The sequence below is a fragment of the Serinus canaria genome, chromosome 5, assembly GCF_022539315.1.
Source record: "Serinus canaria isolate serCan28SL12 chromosome 5, serCan2020, whole genome shotgun sequence".
In the NCBI taxonomy this organism is placed as follows: Eukaryota; Metazoa; Chordata; class Aves; order Passeriformes; family Fringillidae; genus Serinus; species Serinus canaria.
This window is the reverse complement of record NC_066319.1, coordinates 10916710-10937796: the sequence shown is the minus strand read 5'-3', so window position 1 is coordinate 10937796 and position 21087 is coordinate 10916710. Positions and strand designations below refer to the sequence as shown.

The 21087-nt window shown below is 38.7% G+C and overlaps 1 protein-coding gene across 2 annotated transcripts in view; it reads left to right on the top strand.

Moving 5' to 3' along the window:
* Positions 1 to 21087, top strand: part of ZNF143 (zinc finger protein 143) — a 38393-nt gene that overhangs the window by 972 nt on the left and 16334 nt on the right. Inside the window, exons 2-7 of one of the 2 annotated variants that reach the window (XM_030240103.2) lie at positions 11121 to 11239; positions 12042 to 12134; positions 12582 to 12665; positions 12891 to 12971; positions 13904 to 14100; positions 17916 to 17990. In XM_030240103.2, the coding sequence (XP_030095963.2) occupies positions 11128 to 11239; positions 12042 to 12134; positions 12582 to 12665; positions 12891 to 12971; positions 13904 to 14100; positions 17916 to 17990 (642 nt within the window). In that variant the 5' untranslated portion in view covers positions 11121 to 11127. Of the gene's footprint in view, positions 1 to 11120; positions 11252 to 12041; positions 12135 to 12581; positions 12666 to 12890; positions 12972 to 13903; positions 14101 to 17915; positions 17991 to 21087 lie in introns of both variants that reach the window. The other variant, XM_030240102.2, reaches the window with a different exon arrangement.

Genomic DNA, 21087 nt, shown 5'->3' with positions numbered 1-21087 from the left:
TGACTCACGTGCAAGTTTAATTTTTCTGTTAAAACAAGGCTGCGGTTGAGCAGCTTTGTTTAGTTTTAAATTTTTTAAGGTTTCGTTTTGACCTATCAGAGAATTGCTTTTGCCATCATATGCAGAGTGGTACCAGTATTTGTAAGGAATGTTATTTCTAGCCCAGTGACACAGGAACTGCAACCTTCCAGTCTTTCAAAGCAAGCATTTCCTCTTGTTTTATCGAGAGTCTGCATCCAGTGTTGTCTCTTAGCTGTCTTTGCAGACTATATACCACATATTCTGTTGTAGCTTCTAGGTACCTGAAAAATGAAATTAGATTGTGCTTAACTAGCAGTTTTTTAACATCCACATGATAGATTGTTAGCTTTGTGCGTTTGCCATACAGCTTTAGAATGGCAGAGTACGGTGTAGCCGTGTTTTCATGTCTTGTTTCTTTGTATTTTGCATTCATGCCTTGAGCTTTCAAGCTGTGTTTGTGTCTAAAGCGATTTGTCTGTATCACTGCAGAAAAGGAACCTCAGGAATATGTGGTCAAATAATAGATGATGGCTTTGGTAATGGATTGCAGCTTAAATGAGATGTAAAAATAAACATTTTGAAAGAGTTTTGAGAAGTGTATTTCAAATTGATTTAATAATTTATTTAAACTGTTCTCGTTGTAATTAATATTTCATTTGTACTACCCTATCTAAGGAAGAGTAATTTTGCTTTACATTAGTGTAAAAGGAACTTCAGGTAGAAAGTCACACTGACTTCACTCTGTCTTCATTCTTGTGTAGCTTTTAATGCTTTTCTCAGGAGACTGGCACAGATAGTCAAGTGATGAATAGTCCCTGGTAATAGGTGCCAAAATTAGGCTGTAAATTAGTTTTTTCTTTAGAATATCTCCAGTTGTGTGCTACTTCAGCTGAGTGGACGTTTTGTTGCCCTGTACCGTCCAGGAGAAGGGAATTGCCAGGAGTTTGAGCAGTGGCCAGCTCTACCTCTGTGACTGCTCCCTGCAGCCATGTGGGATGGACACAGCGATAATAAGGACGGGGGTTCCTCGGCTTTAGTTTGGTCAGGATGGCTTCATTTACCCTAAGGGATGTTGGTCTTCCCTTGCTATTGCATCTGAGTCCTCACCTGAAGAGTTCAGCGTTAACACAAGCTCAGCGTAGGTGGAGTCTTTGAGAAGCGCTGTTATGTTTTGAGGAGTCGTTAGCAGCCACCTATGAAGCGAATTGTCTTCCAAAGGGCTTGGATTGATTTGGATGGGTTTCTACACACGCAGATAATCAGGGCCATTCTTCCAGTTTCAGGCCTTACAATGGCCAGAATGCCAATATTCATGAGGAGGGTGGGACCCATCTTGGTGCTCTTGCAGTTACTCTTTTCCTGTCTGCATTTTGCCTTGTACGTGCTTCCTTGGCCATCCCGTGATCTGTGCCTCCCGTGCCACCTCCTGTAACTCTGACATGTGTGTGCACAGCACAGCACCCAGGCCAGCCTTGCCTTGCCACCCACTGACTCTTTCCCTATTACATCTCTGCAGCTCACCAGCAGTGCTTTTTGCTCAGCATTAACTGGGCACAGCTTGGGTTTTTATCTCCTCTGTGCGGGGAAATCGGCGCACCTGGCAAAGGCAGAGTGAATTGGGTAGTCTGTTCCTGTGGCTTGTAGCACAAAACATCCCAAAAGATGGGAGGAAAGTTTCTGCTTAGCTCATGGATCCCTAAGATACACTACGATCCAAACCGATGGATCCTCTTGAACCCAGGAGTTCAGCTCTGAAGTGCAAGTTCCTGTAACTTGAGGTGTTCTGAGCCTGGAGAGAGCGATCTGAGCCAGGTGTCTCTCCATGGACACCATTTCTAGGCAGGAGGGGAAGGAAGCCTGGAGGCCCATCTCGGTACTCTGGGGTTTATGGGGTTTTGCCTGTACCAAAGTGTAACTAGATCGGCCCTTAGTTGTATTTACTTAAAGGAATATGATTTTTCTTCTCCCCCGCTGTGCCCCAGGGATCATTGATCAGTTACTCCAAACCAAATTGAACTAAATTAGTAGATGCTTCCAGTAACTTACTCTACTAAAATTTTCTGGGCTACATGGCTGGATTTTAATTGTATAGTGGGACTGTACTTTGCTCCACCAAGATAACACTTGTTAAATAAATGAAATTTTTCAGTTTCAAAGGGGATTTACAGTTCCAGCAGGTTTTGCAATTTTCAAGGTTGACATCAGAGTTGCACTTAAAACTACGTAAGGTTTACCTCAGTCTGTATTTTATTGTCTGCAGAATGTTTCCCTCTACACCCTTGAGCAGAAAATTGTGTTACCTTAATACTCTTAATACTCTTGGACTTCATTTCTGATGACAGATTAGAATTAGAAGATGGGTCTGTATTTGCAAGTTAGTTGTTTTGCTCGTATTTTAAGTATGTTCATACATAGCTAACGTGATCCTGCACAGAGATATGTAGGCTGTGTTTCAATGTACTGTGTTTCAAGTTCTGTTTGTAATCTGGCTTTGGCAATTCAGCAGGCTGCCCCTTTAGCTCCTGAAATGCAAGCCTGTGCTAAAGCACTGCCATTACTGTCATGGCTAATGCTGATACATCTGTACTGTACTTACCAGATTCCTAATTAACTCATAGCCACACAAAACTACCCACTCAAAATTCCTCTCTTTGTTGGCAGTCTCCGTGGATTTGCAGGATTTGAAAGGGCATGGCCAAGATTCATTTGTTTTGGTGATGTAAATAAGAGACTTGATTGCTTGACGGTTAAAAAGTTAGGAGTCTGTTTGGAATGAAAGTAAAACAGCAATAGAAATAGTGGGTCTCAGTTTCTTTCAGATTTTTAGCCCTTAACTGTACATCTAATCAACAAATATTCCCAGTTTTATTTAAAACACTGATATAACTGGTTTTATGATTTAAGGCATAAGTAGCCCCATGAAGTGTTTCAGAAGTTAACTGTATGTATTTTTAAGTGTAAATAGGCATCACTGCTCATTACTAGGAGTGACTTAGATGCAGTTGTGACATGCATCAGCTGGATGCCTTCTGCATATGTATTTTACCTATATATACACTTGATGGTAAAAACAAACCAAACAAAAGCCTGTAGTTTTAAAAACACGCTGGTTCATCTGTTTCCCTTTATACTTCTGGAGTGAAAATCAGTTTGGAATGAAATGCTTTATCTCACTAACGTGCTGTAAAATTACTTTAGGTTTGGGGTTTTTTCATCTTTGTTAGTCATGTTCTAAGTGTTTTCAGAAAATCAGCTCACCTGCCATTCAGCATTTCTTTCTTGAGTTTGCATGTTATGATTAGTTACCCAAACCTTTTTTTGACTATTAAAACACAAGTAATTTATTACCAGTCAGTCTGCAATAAAGAAATGGGTTTGAGGTTCTTTAGAAAGGAAGGTATGCCTGAGCACTGATAACATAAGTTTGGCCAGGAGAGAAGCAATGAACGAGAAACACCACCTGCATCGAGAGAAACTTGATGGGCTGTTTGGGTAGGCGAGTTCTGCAGTTGCATTTGCAGTAGGTCTGCAAGGCATTCCATGAACACAGCCCAGCATTCCTAATGATCCACGGGTGTTTCAGGCATGCTTGAATCTGGTGTTTGGGACAGATTATATGGGTGGCTCTTCCTCAAGCTAAACTGCTGCTGCTGTGTATTACTATGGCTAATAAAAATAATAATAATAATAGCATTAACTGAGTCATTAGCATGTTGCTCATTGACTACATTAATATGGTTTTTTGTACTTAATTAATATAAAAAGTTAGGAATCCTGGTGTCTGTGCTGCATGGGTCTCAATTGCTTGTCAGCTTCCATGCAGGATTTTTGGAATTGGCTCTGCTGGAAACTCCCAAATCTGTTTCAAACCTCTGGCTCAGGAAGCCATGCTGCTGGAATGGTGCACCCAGGGCAGATGTGGCCATTGAATTGGGTGTTTGCTGTGAGCTGCTTGTCCCAGAGCTGCAGAAGGAGTTTAGCTTCTGTCAGCACTGCTGACAGCACCCGTGCTGATGGAACTACTCTGGCCTCCTTTCATTAACCAGTAATTTCTTCTCTAATATGTTCAAGAAATGTGTGAAGTTAGAAGTCATATTTGGGATCAGCCTGAGTGTTCTCACATGTGTAGGACTTGTTGGTGGGTGACTTTCTAAATCTTCCTGTGATTAAATGCCATACCTTTTGAAAATAATAGCAGCCTTCACATTCCCACAGTGAAAATACACACACATAATCTCATTAGTTGGAGTAAGTATTTGTAAATATTCTTTATTTGTACTGGTTAATCCTTTTTTTTTTTTTTTTAATTTCTATAAAATGCAAGCATTGATATCAGACAATACTTTTAATGGTCACAATTTGTAGATAGCATTTGCTCTATAAACTGAATGGAAATGACTTTTGGGGGAAAAAGACTGCTGGAACATGAAGTAATTTTGTCAGGCTAAATGTGGTTCCCACTGCTCACACTTAAGTCAGACTGATGTGTGGTTAAGGCAATGTTAAATTTGGTCCTTCACTTATTTTTCATTTCTGAAGAAATACCAAACACTGGGGCGGTTAGTCTTGAACTGCATTCTTGTTAGGATGTATCTCTTGTGGAACAGAAAGGTTGAAATACTGTAAAAAGAATAAAAAGGAGCCTTGAGTTTAACTGCTTCAGAATGTGTGTGTTGTGCTTGTGCAGTTGACAGTGCTCTCACTCTTGGTCAGGTTTTTCTGCAGGACCAGACTTAGGGCCTGTTTATTATTCACAACACTTCTTTACCATGTAGGAAATTAGAAAGTGATTGTGTGATTTGCTACTCAATTATCTGAATCCAACTGATGTTATCAGAGTCTGTAGGAGAGGTTTTTATTCTTTATTTCAGCCTTGTTTCTATTTTATACTGTGGATGATTAATGTGGTGGAAATTGCTGTTTAATTGTGTTTTGCCTTCACAAGAGACTGGAGAAAATACAGTAAAAGAAATTGAGATTATGTGAGAAAGCACATAGCAATTAAGAAGTGCCCAACATTAAGTAGTTGTTACACTTACTGAAAGTCAGTCTGACTGACAACAACACATACCCCAATTTTTCAGTGCAGTAAAATCCTGGAAAAGCTAAGGGCTGTTGATGAAGGAAATCCGTGTCTCCTGAAGTGTTTGATCAAAGCACCCATAGGATCTAGATTAAATTTCTGACCCTGTTACAGATTTCTGCTTAATACTGGAAAAGATTATCATGCAGCTGTGTAGGGGAGCAGAGGTAAGATTGTAAAAAGAGTCTTAGTTCTCCTATGTCTATTTCTGAGCTTAAAGATGACAAATGACTTTATGTAATTAGTGGGGGAAGAAATGCTAAAAGTCTTCTTGAGTTGCCTGAAAAAACTTTGTGTGGAATACTCAGTTTTCCAGTCTGTCAGACTTTTTTTTTGCACTGAGACTCAGAAGGCTGTAACACATATGAATTATCAATTGAAGTGTATTTAACCAGATTGTTAATTATAGTTACTGTTTTTCAGTTTTCACACATTTGTTGCTCAGACTAGCTTAGTGAAATTACTATCTGCAATTTGCAATGATTGCAATTGCTATTTGGAATCATATCAGTTGATAAGGACCCTAAGGAAGCAGTATTTAATTCAGAAAAATCTTCATAATGTTACACTGCAGATATTCTTGAATTGATTTTGGGATCCAGCTTTGTCAAACATGGGAATATAGTTTTCTAAAATTCCTTAATAAAAGTTTCACTATTATGAGGCTATGTATTATTTGCCATATTACCCTTCTTGATTGGTTTTTGTTTGCTGTTTTTATGTTTTATAAAGTTACAATGGTTTTGTACATTATTTAGAAGTGTATTAAAATAAAAGTGATGTTTCTTTTCAAATGAAATAAATGCATATTATTTCAAACTTCTCAGTGCTGTCTGCATGAGGGGAATGAACAATCACAAAGTTGTTGAATGTCTAGAGTAGCTTTTTTCCTGTCATTCTTTCCCAGTTTGTTTGCACATTCTAGTTTTGTATTTGTAACAGTAAATTCCTTCCATGACTGCTATTACAAACTTTATTTCATTTCCCATTAATCATCCTCTAAGCGTCATCGTTGTCTCTCTAAGGAGTTTCTGCTACTGTCTCTGCAGGATTTTTCCTTTGTCCAGCAATACAGTGGTACAGTTATTCTTGAAATTGCTAATTTCTGCTATTTTCTAGCCACCCTGGGCTCTCCTCTCAGCTGCTGGAGTTCCCAAGTGTCCCAAACCCCCTTTCTGCTCCAGAGCAGCCATGCCCTCTGCCATGCCCTCTGCCAGCTCTCCCCTTGCTTTTCAGTTGCCTGGATTCCACCTGCTGTTTTTAGCTGCTGATTCCTAGTTTTTAGTGGTGATTCCTGTTTGCAGCTGCTACATTGAGTTTACATAAAAACCTTTCTTCTAACATTGCATCTTTTCTCCAAAACAAGTTATAGGACCCAGAAAATTTTACTTGTTTGAGTATTGGTGGAGGAAAAATTACAGGAGGTGCTCTCTAGATAGGCAGCTTTGTGAACTCTTCATGAAAACTCTTTTGTTTTTAACCATCCTTTCCCCCCTCACATGCTTTGGTTTCCAAGTGTTGAGAATTTAATGTGTACCTATTTTTTTTTTTTTTCTCTGTTCAGATAATTTGCAGGGGGTGGTGGTTTATTTTGGTTTTGTTTTGTTTTTTTTTTTTTTTTTAATAAGAGCTTGCACCTTTGTGTCCTGCTGGATGCTGTTGAAGGGATCAGTGCTAGAGAGGGGGTGGCTGCCTGTGGTCAGACACACTCTTCAGTTCAGAGATTTTCTGTCAAATTTTTTTGCCCCAGGCTGATTTTTTGTGAGAAGTGTTCGAACCATCTAAAAGAACGGGAAGATTTTCTCTGCATGGATACCACAGACATGTTTTGGTGACTAATCATTTCAGGAATGCAGGATACGTTAGTGTCCTTGTGAAAGTCTGCCCAGATATCGTCATTGATGTGCCTTTGGAAATTGACAGTTGCAGCTTGCCTATGATCTGTGAAGATCTGCAAGAGTTCACAAGGTCAACTCTCAAGTTTTCACTTCAATGAGTGCTTCATGAGTGAGCCTGGACTTGTCTTTTCTGTGAGACAGCTCTTGAGATGACGCAGACTCCCCATGTGTCAATCTTGCCAAGCTGCTATGTAGGCTCCACCCCAGGGTTCCTGGCTTTTCCTAAAAATGGTTACTTTCAGCTGCCTTCAACTAAAAAGCTGCAGTATTTGAAGTGGGTAAAGGCAATCTCTCCTAGATTTTTATTGACAGAACTCTTGGCAGACAGGAGATTTAAAGAAAAAAGCTAACTGATGCAAATGCAGAGGAATAAAAGCAATGATAAGGATTAGGGAAATAAGCTGGTGAGATTCAGATTGAAAAAATGATGGAGACAAATTTGATGGAAACTGAAGAGAGTGACTGAAATGGAGGCAAGGAAGAGAGTTTGAGTTTGATGAAAACCAACGGGTTTTGAAAAAGCAAAGCAATTTTAACATGTTAGGAGAGTAGATTTTGCAGGGTGGATGATACATGAACAGTAAGGTGATGCTGTTGTAGATGTATGCTTTATTAAAATTATTACCAGAGAGCAGGTGAAGTTAGAAGGGCTTTCAGCAATTTATCTGGTTCAGGCTTGATCAAAGCAGGTCTCATTTGCCCAGGTTGCCAAGGGCTGTGTGAAGGTGCTTTGAACCTCTACAAGGATGGAGAGTCCATACCTGGCTTGGCAATTTGTTCCTGTATTTGACCACTCTCACCAAGTAATGCTGTGGCATTACCTCTGATAGATTGACCCTTTTCTATGCAACACAGGCCAGCTCTGCATCTTTCCTTCCTGCATCTGTCCTGGCCTGTCTGGCCAGTCAGTGTTCTCCAGTGGGGAGGAAGAGGAGAGCCTGGAAGGAGCAGCACATCCACTTTGGCTGAGGGCTCTCTTCCCTGCACAGCAGTGTCAGAACAAAGCTGCTGTGTCCCTGCAGAGGGAGTCAGAGCTGGGGCTGGTGTGTGGGGGGACCCCAGTGCTCCAGCCTCTTGTGGGGGATGTACTTCCAAGGTGGGTCTGAACATGAGTTGGTGACACAGAGGAAGCAAGGGGGTAAGTGGGTGTGAGGAGGTCATAGAACAGAGCAGCAGCAAGAGAAGACTTGGAGACTGGTTGCAGAAGGAGTTGGTGTGGGTATGGAAGTATTTCATATTATTCTGACAAGAAGGATGGGATTATAGCTGGGAAGAGGCATGTCCTGGAAATTTGGTATTGTGATAGGACTGAGGAAGAAAATTGGTCCAAGGAGAAGGGATGGAGCAGGGGATAAGGAACTTAGTGGAAGGACAGAGGATTGAGAAAAGGCTGTGTTGGAAGTGACCATTGAAAGAAGCTGCAATTGGGAGAAACAGGCTGCATTGCTGCTGAGTTCTTGTTTGAGGTTGTATGATCGTCCAGATCCTCTGGAGCGGAGGAAAGTTGTAGCCATTGCTGTGTGTGCAGCAGATCCCTTCAGCTGTTTTCAGTGTGTGTTGATAGCTGTGCTACAGTAACAAACACTGTGAAACAATTTAAACAAATACTATTGCTCCTGCAGCACTTGAATGTAGCTGGCATTAGCTTTCTTTTCCAAAGTAGCTGCTCACCCCTTAAGCCATTAGATCTGCTCAGACTTTCAGAACTCTGCAGCTGTCTGCATGGACTGGCTCACTCACTGCTGCCCAAGGGTGGGAGCAGAGCCGTGAGTCCTGCAGGAAGGGAGATGATACTGAAGCTGCTGGGGATCTCAAAAGATACTTTGTCCAAGAGAGGGAATTCTCCTCAGTAGACCCTTTGAGGTGCAGTCTGCTGGAATTGTTTCACTCTAGTTCCAGTGAACACCTGAGGTTGTGAAGCCTTTCTTCTCTGCTGGCTGCAATGGTGTAGCTGTTTTGCAGCCTGCTTCCATGAGGTGTCCTGAATGGAAAATGCTGCCAATACAGACCTGTTAGCAGCCAGCCTCTGGGTACCACTGGCATGTAATACCAGAAACAGTTAATTTTACTTGCTACAAGCTGGTAGTACCTCCAGAAAAGCAGCCCTTGCAAACTGGGCAGGATAAAAGTCCTTTTGCTGCTAAATTGTTGTTCTTGTTGGGGGATTTTTTTTGTTTGGGTTTTTTTTTTCTTTCATTTTTCTTTTAACTGCAACAGTTTTCTGATCTTATTTGCTGCTTTGCACATGAACGCTGGGCTGCTTTGCTTCTGTGCCTTCTTAGGTTGACTCTGTAGCTACATCATGATTGATTTTTGGTTTGTGAGCAAACTGCTTCCTGAGTAAAAGTTTTCTGCCTATTTTGAGATGAGGGATGATGAATGAGTAGTAAGAAAAGAAGTTACTTTTCCAAACTCACAGTCATGGGCATGGCAGAGGAAGAGGTTGAACTCATATAGGATCTCCTATATCCTTGTACAGTTCCTTGTCCCTTAGATTATAGTATCCAAACAAATTTTCCTATTTCTTTTTCTTCAGAGACATCTTTATAAATGCAATTTAGTCTGGATGGCTTCTCCTTTTCTTGTGTATTATATCTCTTTTAGAGGCCTCATTTTCCCTAAAAACCTCTTTTCGTTAAAAGGATGTTGGGAAGAATTACCCATCTTCTCTTGGATCCTAAAAAATCCCTTCATACCCATTTTGAATTATATTTTGGTTTCTCTCTTAATTGCATCTTTTTGATGCCAGTTGTTCAAGGTTCAAATTCCTTGTTACAAGCCAATATTTTAATTTCCTTAATGTTCCAGAGAGAAATTATGAGGCTATTAATCTTGGAAGGCATATTTCTTGCAGAATTATGTACTGATCATTAGTAATGTTATTGGTTTTTTGTATGATTTTCAATGTAACATATGAAAAAAGCAGGAGGTTTAAAACTTTCCCAAAGGTACCCTTGTTTTCCACTTCCTTTGTTCAACTGTATCTGTTCCGTTAACTGGAAATAAGAAACTGAGCCTGCATCTCTAGGAAGAATTATTTGATGTATACATCCAAGTGTATACAAAGTGTTGTGTATATACTTGGATGTATTGGGAAAATACTGCTTGGGTGTAATTGTCAACTACTGAATTAGTGTGGCAGCTTTTTAAAATACAGTGGGCACACTGGAGTATCTGCCTGGTCTAATTTTGTGCTCCTTATTCTTTAGTTTTGAGAAAAGTACAATTTTCTCAGTTGTCTTTGAGACTGTTGATTAATTGCTTATTCAATAACAGATTTCTGGACTGTAGAGGTAAAAATAGTTAAATATATTTATAAAGGTACTCATAAATAAATTAAACCCACTAGATTATTCTTCTCAGCCTTGAATTATAAACCAGTAGGTCATGGAACCACGCTAGGATTAAAAGCTGTGATCTCCCATATTAAAACGTGCCTGGGTAAAAATGTGAATATGCAAAGGGATGGCTCTGTCTGGTTCTGTGAGATCCAGCAGTCACTCTCTGATCACTGGCCTTCAGTCTAATTAACAAATTTTATCACGGGATGCTTCATTATTTTAAAGGACAGATAGTTTTGTTTTTGTTTAAATAGAAACTTTTCTGGAAAATCTAGGGAAATAGTTGAATTGTTCAATTACACTTTTGCAGTGTGTTGTTGTTTTTGAACCTCTTACTGGCACTGAAGAGATCTTTGGTTTATACAGATAAAGCCCTCCTGTTGTCATGGGTGACTATGGGTGAATTGTCAGCTTTATTTCAATTCTGGGGACAAATAGGTATCATTACCTGTACTTTCATTACCACCATTAGTCTTTTTATGTTGGTTAAGTCACTTATGTTTAACTGAAATTTAGATGTGGTTGATGCACTTTATATAAATAGGTGCTACCTGAAGTCCTTAACATCCAAATTAATTGTTAAATAAAGTAAAATACTTATCTATTTCAGATAACTCTTATTCTTTCAAAGTACTTTCCAGATAAATCAATCATTTTTTGCATCTCTTTTATACAAAACATAACATAAAATATTTGTAGCCGCTCTATAAAAAATCACATTATATGTAGTGCTGGTTCTGCATTTCAATGTTCTGTTTTTGCATACTTTCTTTCTAGGTAGACAATGTTATTAGCTCAGATCAATCGAGACTCTCAGGGAATGACAGAATTTTCTGGAGGAGGAATGGAGGCTCAGCACGTGACTCTGTGTCTAACAGAAGCTGTAGCTGTGCAAGGTGACCCTTCAGGTTAAAATACCTCTACATTATTATGTCTTTTCTCTTTGAAACTCGGATAAAACACTAACATTCATGTTGTGTATTCTGAATTAAAAGTCCAACAGAAAACAGTTAACTGAGATTGATTAAATTCACTCATTTAATGATGGATGGAAATTATTTTTTAATTAAGATAATAGACGTGTAAATGTGCCAAAAATATATGAAATATAAAATCTGACTTTATTCTCTGTATAGTCTTACTGTTTAATACTTTGCAAATTCAGTTGATATCTAAGTATGTATTAAGCAAGTTGAGTTTTAAAATAGATTAATGACTTGAAATTGGCTTAAACTTGGTGTTTCTGACAGCTTTGTTATGATTTTACATGATTACAAACCCTCTTCTAAATCTGCATTTTAATCTAAATAGTTTTGTGTGTATTAATGACAAGTAGTTTGTACAAAACAAAATTATCAATACAAGCATGTGTGTCATTATTTCACTGTTGGCTCTGATGACTTAATTCATAGTTCTCCTAAAACCTCAGCTTTGTAGTTATTTATTCAGTGACATTGTATTTTTTTTATTGAAGGAAAATAACATTTAGCTGTCGTGTTTACAGAGCAAAATCTAGAATATATGACCCTAGTACGTGTCCCAGGCTTAGAAAGCAGAAAGCAAGTAAGAATTACTTGCTCTTCTTATTTGTCAAACCAATGTGCTTTGAGGGGATGGCATCATTTATGGAGGTCTTTCAGCTGAGATTTCTAGGGTTCCATGCTGGTTGTAGTGAAGGTGAACTTTTTTCCCTGCTAGATGGTGACAATTTGGAAAACATGGAAGGTGTAAGTTTGCAAGCAGTTACCCTGGCTGATGGCTCCACTGCTTACATACAGCACAATTCTAAAGGTAGGCAGAGCAGTGCCAGCTGATGGCTACTGAAGTGCTATTCTCCTTTCTAACCCTCTCTTTGCATTGAAAGTCAGGCAAAATCTGTACAATGCTTCTGAAGTTCCAATTCCTGTGGGAAGTTATGGTAATGCTATAAAATAAATGTTTTTGTTTTGCCACTAATAAGATGCAAAAATGAAATTCAGAACAGGAGGCAAACAAAAGTGAAGAGATCTTTATGGTTCAAACCTGGATGTCACATTCTGCTTAACAGATAGGACAGCAGACCTTTTCTGGTTTTTTAATCCCAGAATTTTAAAAGCTCTGTACAGTCACACTGTGCTTTCTATTTACCAAACATTATTTCTTGTTGGTATTTTATTTACATGTTAATCTAGAAAGTATCAACTGTGTATTAAAACGTGATGTGTTACACAATTCTTAAAAATATTCTGTATATTTCAGATGGTAAATTAATGGATGGCCAAGTGATTCAATTAGAAGATGGTTCTGCTGCTTATGTTCAACATGTACCTATGCCTAAAAGCAGTGAGTGCAATAATACAAGAAATATGTTCTAAAATAATGTATCACTGATAAATATTGCTATTAAGTAATTAACAGTCATGATAATAGCTTGATTTCTTATTTTAATGGAAATAATCATGAAGAGATCTTGGGTGTTCTGTAGTCCTGGGTATTTAGTGTTTAATCTCTCCATCTAAGGAGTCTTTGAAGTCTTGCTGAAGTGCTGTAATTGTTCCTCCTGAGCAGGGGAGAGCCTGCGTCTGGAGGATGGACAGGCGGTTCAGCTGGAGGATGGAACCACAGCATTTATTCATCACACCTCAAAAGGTAACTGTTCTCACAAGTGGGGTTTGTCACCTCAGTGTCCAACAGAACGTCAGCAGTGTTTAACAGGATACTCTCTAAAAGCTGTCATCTTAATGGGATTGCCAGTGGGAATTCCTTGTTGCTTTAACAGCTGAAAATTGTTGAAATGACTGTTTCAGTTCTTGACTTGGGCCTCATAACAGTTATAAATGAAATCAAACCCAGTGTATTTCACTGTTTATTTAGCCCAGGATCACCTCAAAGTGAGTTTATACCTTTAGGTAGTAGGGCAGAAAATGTGACAGCTGACAGTCAAGAATGCAAATGTAGTTTTTCCAGATGATAGCTTCTGTTTCTGCAGAAGATGATTACACTAACCTTGGAAACAGCACCACTTCTCTAGAAAAAGTGATCAAGTGTATATTTTAAGACTGTTGAAACGAGTGTGACAATTACATTTTACAACCAACAATAATAAGAGGAAAGAATGTAATGTAGATTTTGTTCAAAGTTGTTTTATATTTTGTGGTTCTTTTGCATATTTGCATGATTCTCTTTGTAAAATGTGAGATCTATGAATTCTAAAATCTGAAGTAATGATATCAATAGATCTGTTATATTATTTTCATTTTATTATAGCTGGATTTGAAATGGAAAGCATATTTGTGTTCCTGACTTTCTTTCGTAAATAAAGCTAGATCAATATAATTTTTTTTGTACTTTCTGAAGTGTAGAAATAAAACTATAGGAGGTGTTGTCTTGAAAACAAATTCCTGTGTTATTCATAGAATTATTTTAAGTGTTTATATTTCTCATAAACTAGTGGTTGGCTTTGCCATATATTTCGTATGTGTCTATGACTTCAAGAGCCACCTCCTGGAGAGCAGTAGTTTCTTATGGAACACCCTGCTGCTCCTTTCAGAAGCCTAACAGTGTGCAATATCATTCCTCAGACAGTTATGACCAGAGTGCCCTGCAAGCTGTGCAGCTGGAGGATGGAACCACTGCCTACATCCACCACACGGTGCAGATGCCACAGTCAGACACCATTTTGGCCATCCAGGCTGATGGCACTGTGGCAGGACTGCACACAGGAGATGCTGCCATCGACCCTGACACCATCAGTGCTTTGGAGCAATATGCAGCCAAGGTACTCTGCAAGGCATTTTCTCTAGCCATCATGTCTTTAAAAAATGTACAGCATAACATATCTGGCAGCACAAGCCAATTGTTTAAGAAATGAAGTTGTAACTGGGAGAGTCTCAGACTCCTAGAAGAGAGATCACCAGATTGTCATGACAGTGCTTCACTGTCCTGAGCAGCTCTGGTGCATAGTGTTCCACAAAAAGGAAAAAGGATTGAACACTGAACTGGAGTAGGATTTAGAAAGCCATTTAGACAGCCAAATGATAATCTTCTCTATCCTATAGCATTGCAAAGGAGTCTCTTGGAAAGACACTGTTTGCAAAGAAGGACAAAGTTGAATTATTCTTGTTCAGGCACTATTGCTGTTTTAATTCTTTTTCCTGAATGGGAAGAGTATGGCCTGGTGTACTGAGCAAGGGCAACACATGGTATGAAGTGTAGAAAAGACAATCAGACAGTTCAGAAAAAAACTTCTCTGATCCATATTTTCAATAGTAAAAATGCAGTAGGATGCACAAAATTCATGTTCACTTTCCTGGGCTTCTGTAAAGCATGATGTAAGTATGGTAATGGGTGATGCAACTTCCATGACTCTGTAGTTAAGCAGTGTCCCAGTTGCTGGATAATTGCCATCAGTGCTTGTATTGCTCTGGAAAAAGAGCAGAATATATTTTAAAATCTGTCCTCTTAATGTCACAGAGAGTTGTCAAAATTTGTGAGGCCGGTTAGGATAATTAAATAGCTTATTCACTATTCTCTTCATTATGCTTCTGTCTGTTAGAATTGAGAGATCCTAATGCAGGCAGTCAAATTGTGTTGTGATGCTGTGCTTTAACATTTCATAAAATAAAAGGTAATTCAGTGTTAGTTGAGTTGTAATCACAATTTTATACATTCCACAGGTACTATTTCATTTAGATTAAATCAAGCACAACTTTGCCCTTCTTAACCAGCAGCTCTATTAATCATAATTTCTGACATGTTTCTGTAAATGCAAGTAAATTTGCATTTTCATCTTACTTAACTCAATATGGGTTTTTAATTCTGTAATGTGAATTTGTTTTCTGTAGTGCACTTGTGTTTGTTTAGGAAAAAATATTTTCTTTAAGCTTTAATCTCAGAACCTTATTCTGAATGGTACTGCTGGAAGCTTTAGGAGACAGTCAGTAGAAGTGAATTTCCAAGAACTTCACCTGGTTTATGGGGTTTTTTGGTACAAAACCAAATATTAGCTCAATGGTCAGAACCCTGGATCTCTCTTAAAAGAAGAAATGTGGTTTTGTGAATCTTCTCCATGTCCAAGCACTCTTCATAGCGAGGCAAGGTACACTTTTCATAGCTTCAGACACCTTGAGAAAGGTACAGGAAGAAGTTAAATACACATGGTAAGTGTAGGATAGGATTTTATAGAATTTTAGGTAGCCCAAAAAAGAGCAGTGCCTTGTTATTGGCTGCACCAGTTTCAGAACTAGGAAACATCAGGTGAAACTCGCATGTGATGGGTTCAAGAAGAATGGAGATGCTGTTTCAGACAGCTCAAAGTTAAGCACTGGTTGTAGGAAATTGTGGACACTAATATGTCCTTGGATTCAAGGAGTAATGAGATAAATTCATAGAAGAAATATGTGTCTATGGCTGTTAGGTAGAAACACGTGACTTCTGGTTCAGGAAGTTCATAAACCACAAATTGCTTGGAGGTTGGCAGAATATTATGGGGAATGCATCACTACATGCTTGGCCTGTTTGTTTAGTGTTCTCCAGCATCTGCTACTGGCTGCTGGTGGAAATGAAATGGTGCAGCAGTATGGCCTTTGGTTTGACTCAATATAGGTGCCCTTATGTTTTTATTTGAAGGCAGACTAAATCTTTCTTTAGCATAAAGGAGATTATTTTAGGAAGAGCTCAAAGATCTGCCCTGGAATCCAGAATTCTCACAATACTGCAAAAGAGAAGTTTCAAGTTGGGTGTCTTTTTTTGTTTGGTTCTTTTAAAGCTTTCTTTTTGAAACTTAAAGGGCAAAGAAAAAAAAGGTGAATTTGGAGAGTGGTGGTTTTTCTTTGTTTCCCTGTCCTATGCAACAGGCAGAAACAGAAAGATCAGTGGGGTGCCCCAGATCAATGTAGAATATAAGAGAGTTCATACAAAGAGGTCCAAGCAGACTCCCCAGAAGCTCACTGGAAGTGGTGGAACATGTACATTTTTTATTGTCCCTCACTTCTCCTTGAGGCAGCAAAGTGCCACTTTGCACAACATGCAAAGCACATGCAGACTTAACTTGAGTCCTCTAATTTTGGGCTGAGTCAATGCCACCATCCTCCCAAAGCAAGCAAGGAGAAAAGGTCATTGCAGTCAGTGAAGTGAGAATAGGTGATGAAATGGTGAAGAGGTTGCAACACATCCTTGCCTTCCATAAGCTGCTTCCCTGTGCCATCCCAGCTGCTGGCAGAGCACAGTAACTGGCATTTGTGCATGCCTCAACACATGCACACACCTTCTCTTGGGATCATTTGTTTCCAATAGTTGATCAAGTTCTAATTTCATGCCAGCAGTTCTTCTCTCTACCAGCAACAGGAGGTTCAGGATGAAGTAATTCAAGTCTCCTTTCTGAGCAGGTTCTCCCCTCTTCCCTTAAAAATTCTGAGGGGGGAAGGTCCCAAAATAACTATTGTTTCCCCTCTGAAAAAAAAACCACCCCAAAACTACCTGCTTTCTGACATTCTTTTCAATCTTTTTGTAATGTAAATTTGCCTCTGCTTGGGCACTTTCCTTATTACTGTTGTAGCTCAAAGTTCCCAAAAGTAAATTGTCTAATGTAGAGAGAGTGTGTGAAAACCTCTCATGGGATGAGTTCCTGCCAGTCTCCAAGCAAACTGCTGGGGGCTGGTGCTGTGTGTGGGCAAGGTGCTTCACACAGTCCCCAGTGATCTCAGGGGCCTGCTGTGGCTCTTGGGAGGGAGGGTTCCTGCCAGACTGCTTTAGAGAAGAATAAAATCACTTAGACTAGGCTTAGGTGCATCAGTCTCAGCCTTGAATATAATGGAGGCAGACAGTATTGTGAATGCCTGTGGTTAATACAGAGACAATTTAGGGATGGGAAACTATGCAAAGTATACTTTAATTTCTATATAGTGACCAGTATCATGCTGTTCTTTGAACTGCTGCTTGTGAGAGAGTTTGGGGTGTTTGTTTAAACTGGGTAATTACATTTTTATTTAAATTAAAATTTCACATTAACATCAAACAGTCTTTCAAATATTTTTATGAGCTCCTTGGAAACAGCAATACCTTTCTCCTCCTGGAGACTGTCTTTAAAAACAAACCTGTGTAGCAATACCCAAGTGCTTGCTTAGTTGTAATTTGATTAGTTCAAATTGAGATGTAACACATTGTCTTAGGTATTTTGATTCAAAAAGCAGCTGTGCTGTTTGAAACAAGTACAAGGAGTCAGAGAGATATCTTTATTATAAAATAAGTAAATGTTTGGGTTTTCTGGTTTTTGTCAGAACTCAGTATCGTTAAATATATTTATTTATTGTAATACTTTTGTCAGTCTGTTAATTTAACATCCTTGGTTCTTGCAGTCTTTCCTAGCCTGTTATAAAACAACTTTGCTGTGCTCACTTGGTCTGTTGTGTGTAATGCAGGTGCTGCAAGTGGTGATTTTTGTGTAAGTTCATGTACTATGGGATAACCATGTTCCAAGAGGGAGCTAGAGAGCTGTGAAATAATAAACCCAGGAAGTGTCTGTAACCCTCTGTTTCTCAGATGAATGAAAATAACTGGTGTAAATGTTTTTCCCATTTCAACTTTGTTTTTCAGGTGTCTATTGATGGAAATGACAGTGTTAGTAGCACAGGAATTATAGGCGAAAATGAACAAGATAAAAAAATGCAGGTATGTGCTTAATACAAAATAATTAAATATATTGATTTCTTTTGTCTTTTCTGCCCAGCAAGGTGCATGATAGAGAGCCCTGTAGCCATGACCTATGGTTTGCTTCTACCCTTCAGAAGTTGTAGATTTCAAACTATACAGAGAGATTATAGTATCTCACTCTATACAAGATCATGTCCCAAGAGTTGTAAAAGATCTTCTTATACTTACTATTGTCTGGAGGGTTTCCTGTTAAAAGGTAATTAAAAGTTATGTTGGCTTTCTAAGAGTTTTCTAGCTGACCTGAGTATTTGTTCAGTAAGAGTGTAAGTATTTCAGAAGTTCTTTCAGAGAAGGAGCTGACTTTTGATAGTATTTAAAGCAGAAAAATGCTGTCTCAGTTATTAAATTTCTTCTAGGAGAGACCATTTCAGGCACAGGTCTGGAACTGTTCTCTCTTTAATGACTTATTTTGATTCCACTTGCCTTGTTAGGGTCCCTGACCTTTACAGCAGATTTTATAAGGAATCAGTAGTTAAGAGTATTGCTCCTAGAGAATGCTTAAAGAACAGAAAAAGACTTCAATTTCTTCCTCTGAATCCATATTGTTAGTACACAGAAATGTAAAAACCTTTACATGTTAAAAGATTAATGTAAACTTTCAAAGGGTAATGGAAATACAGGTGCAAGTTACTAAGTTTTCTCAAGCTTTTTTCCTTAGGATCCATAAAATTATGTAAGGAGAATGGTATTTGGCATTATAATGTATTTCATTAAAGGAAAAGATAAAGAAAAATGTATCCTGGGCTTCAAATATACAACTAAAGTAGTACTTAAACCTCTATATCCTCACATGTTCAGATGACAAAATTAAAAATGGAAAAGTCATTGCATTGGGAATGGGGCTTCTCTGGGGCTTCTTTCTCCTTTTTGCTTAATTTAAGAAAAAATGAAGTAGACAAGGAGGAAAAATGTCTTCTTCCAAGTTCAAAATACATCATGTGTGAAAGGAATAATTATAGGCTCACCTCTCACAGTTTGCTCAAATTTTCTATTTTTAATTTTTTACAAGTTAGATCCATAATATTTAAAGCTGCAGACACTTCACTTGTGCCTGTGTGGCATGACTGTGGAAGGAGAGAGTAACTAATACTTGCATTATTTACTGTATTGGACCACATTCCTGAAAATGAAATTAAGAAATTTAGAGAGTTTGCACTTGTAGGCTGGAATAGATACAGCTCCAATGAAAGGCAAAATTCAAGGAAGAGTAAGATAAAAGCTTTGTTAGTTTTACCTGAATTAAGAGCCTGTTAAGCAAAATTACTTGTAATCAGTATCCACCTAAATATTGATTTTGGCTTCAGCCCCAAAGCAAACTGAATGTGGACATGGTTTTATCTTATACATATATGGCAACATATGTGCAATATGGAAATGTGCCAATCTATGGAGCACTGCGTGTTCCAAACAAAACAAGATCTGATATTTCAAAAAGGTAGTGAGGCTTAGTCTCAAATTCTGACCCTTATAAGGTGACTACAACCTTATAAGGGTCAGAATTTGAGACTAAGCCTCCTACCCTTCAGTTGAAGGGGCCCACAGCTATCAGTTCTGTATGAAAATAGAAATCATTCTTATATCTTGATTTCAGTAGATACCTACTTGTAACTCATTCTGTATTCATATGTATTAATATATAATTTATAAAATAGTCTCATATTTAGATGTAGAATTAAATAGGTGTCTATTTATAAACTTTTTAAGTCCACAGGGAACAGAACAGATGTCACACTGCTAAGCAGTCACTCAGACTTGCATGTGGTTTAGTTAGGTGTTCCAGCAAAGAAAAAAAGCATAAAACCCCTTTGTGATTTCTTCATGGGAAAACAAAAGACTCTGTGTGCCCAAATGGATATCTCACTATTTCCTTTCAAACCTGTCATACCCATCTGCTCATAATACACACCTTGGTTATATGATTCTGCTTTTATGTGTGCAGTAGAAAAATCTGATCCAAGATCTTTGTTTTTCTCCTGTGTTACCTCTCTGAGATCAGGATGTATTTAAGATCTCCTAAAAATAAAGGGGTTTAAATTCTATTTATTTATTCATTCTATTTAAAAGTATTTGAAGTACACAGTTCCTCTCAGTAAGTTCCACATTATTAGAAAGGTGCTTCCTCCCCAGTTTTTGAATCCATCTTAACATTGGTAGGATTATGGCTGGTTATTTCCTTGCAGATATCAGCACATTACAGAATTGTTTTCATTTTCTTTTCAACTTTGGCATACTTGAGCTTTATGGCAGAACTTAGCAAGTTTCCACATATTTTTATATTAATATTTTTATATGGAACAACAAAGAAATAGTAGCAGGTTACAAAAAAAAAATTAGTGCCTTAATGCAGGTGCTCAACCAAGCGTGTTCTTCATGATTCTTAATGTATTGAGGTGATTTCTGTGATTCATGCTGTCACAGGTTAAACAATAGTGTCAGTAATAGTATCTTGATGCAGAAGGTTGTTTTTCTCTGTGGTTCCAGAGATTTTCTGAAGTGATGGAGTTGAACATTTCAGTTGATTAAAAATTCTGTATTGAACTTTGCTCCTTTAGTCTTACAAACAGTCTGAACATAACAGGTTATCCCATCTTCTCTGAAGAATCTGTAGGAAAGGTGTTGGCAGTCAAATCTGTGATTTCTCTGAAAGAGGAAATAAAGGTGTGTGCTGTTGCAGGGCTGGAGTCTCCCTGGTGTAGGGAGCTGTGCTGGGAGGGTCAGATGCCTGAAGTGCTGTGGTGATGGATGCAGGCTCTTTAAAAGGGCCAACTGGGGAAGGAGAACAGCAAGAACTGCCCTTCCAGTGACTGCACATGGGAGATGGCTCAGCCCAGTGGGGTGCCACAAGGTCATGATCAGGAGGAAAATGAAGCCTTCTCCAGACAAGTGGAGCAAGCCTGGTGTCCACAGGCCCACATCCTCATGGGGAATTTTAACATCCTCAGTATCTGCAGAAGGGCATCACAGAGGGCACATGAGGAGCAGTCTGGAGTTCAGGGATGGCAAGGGGCAGTCTGAGCAGGCTACTGAGCAAAGGGAGCCGCTTTGCAGAGCCTCA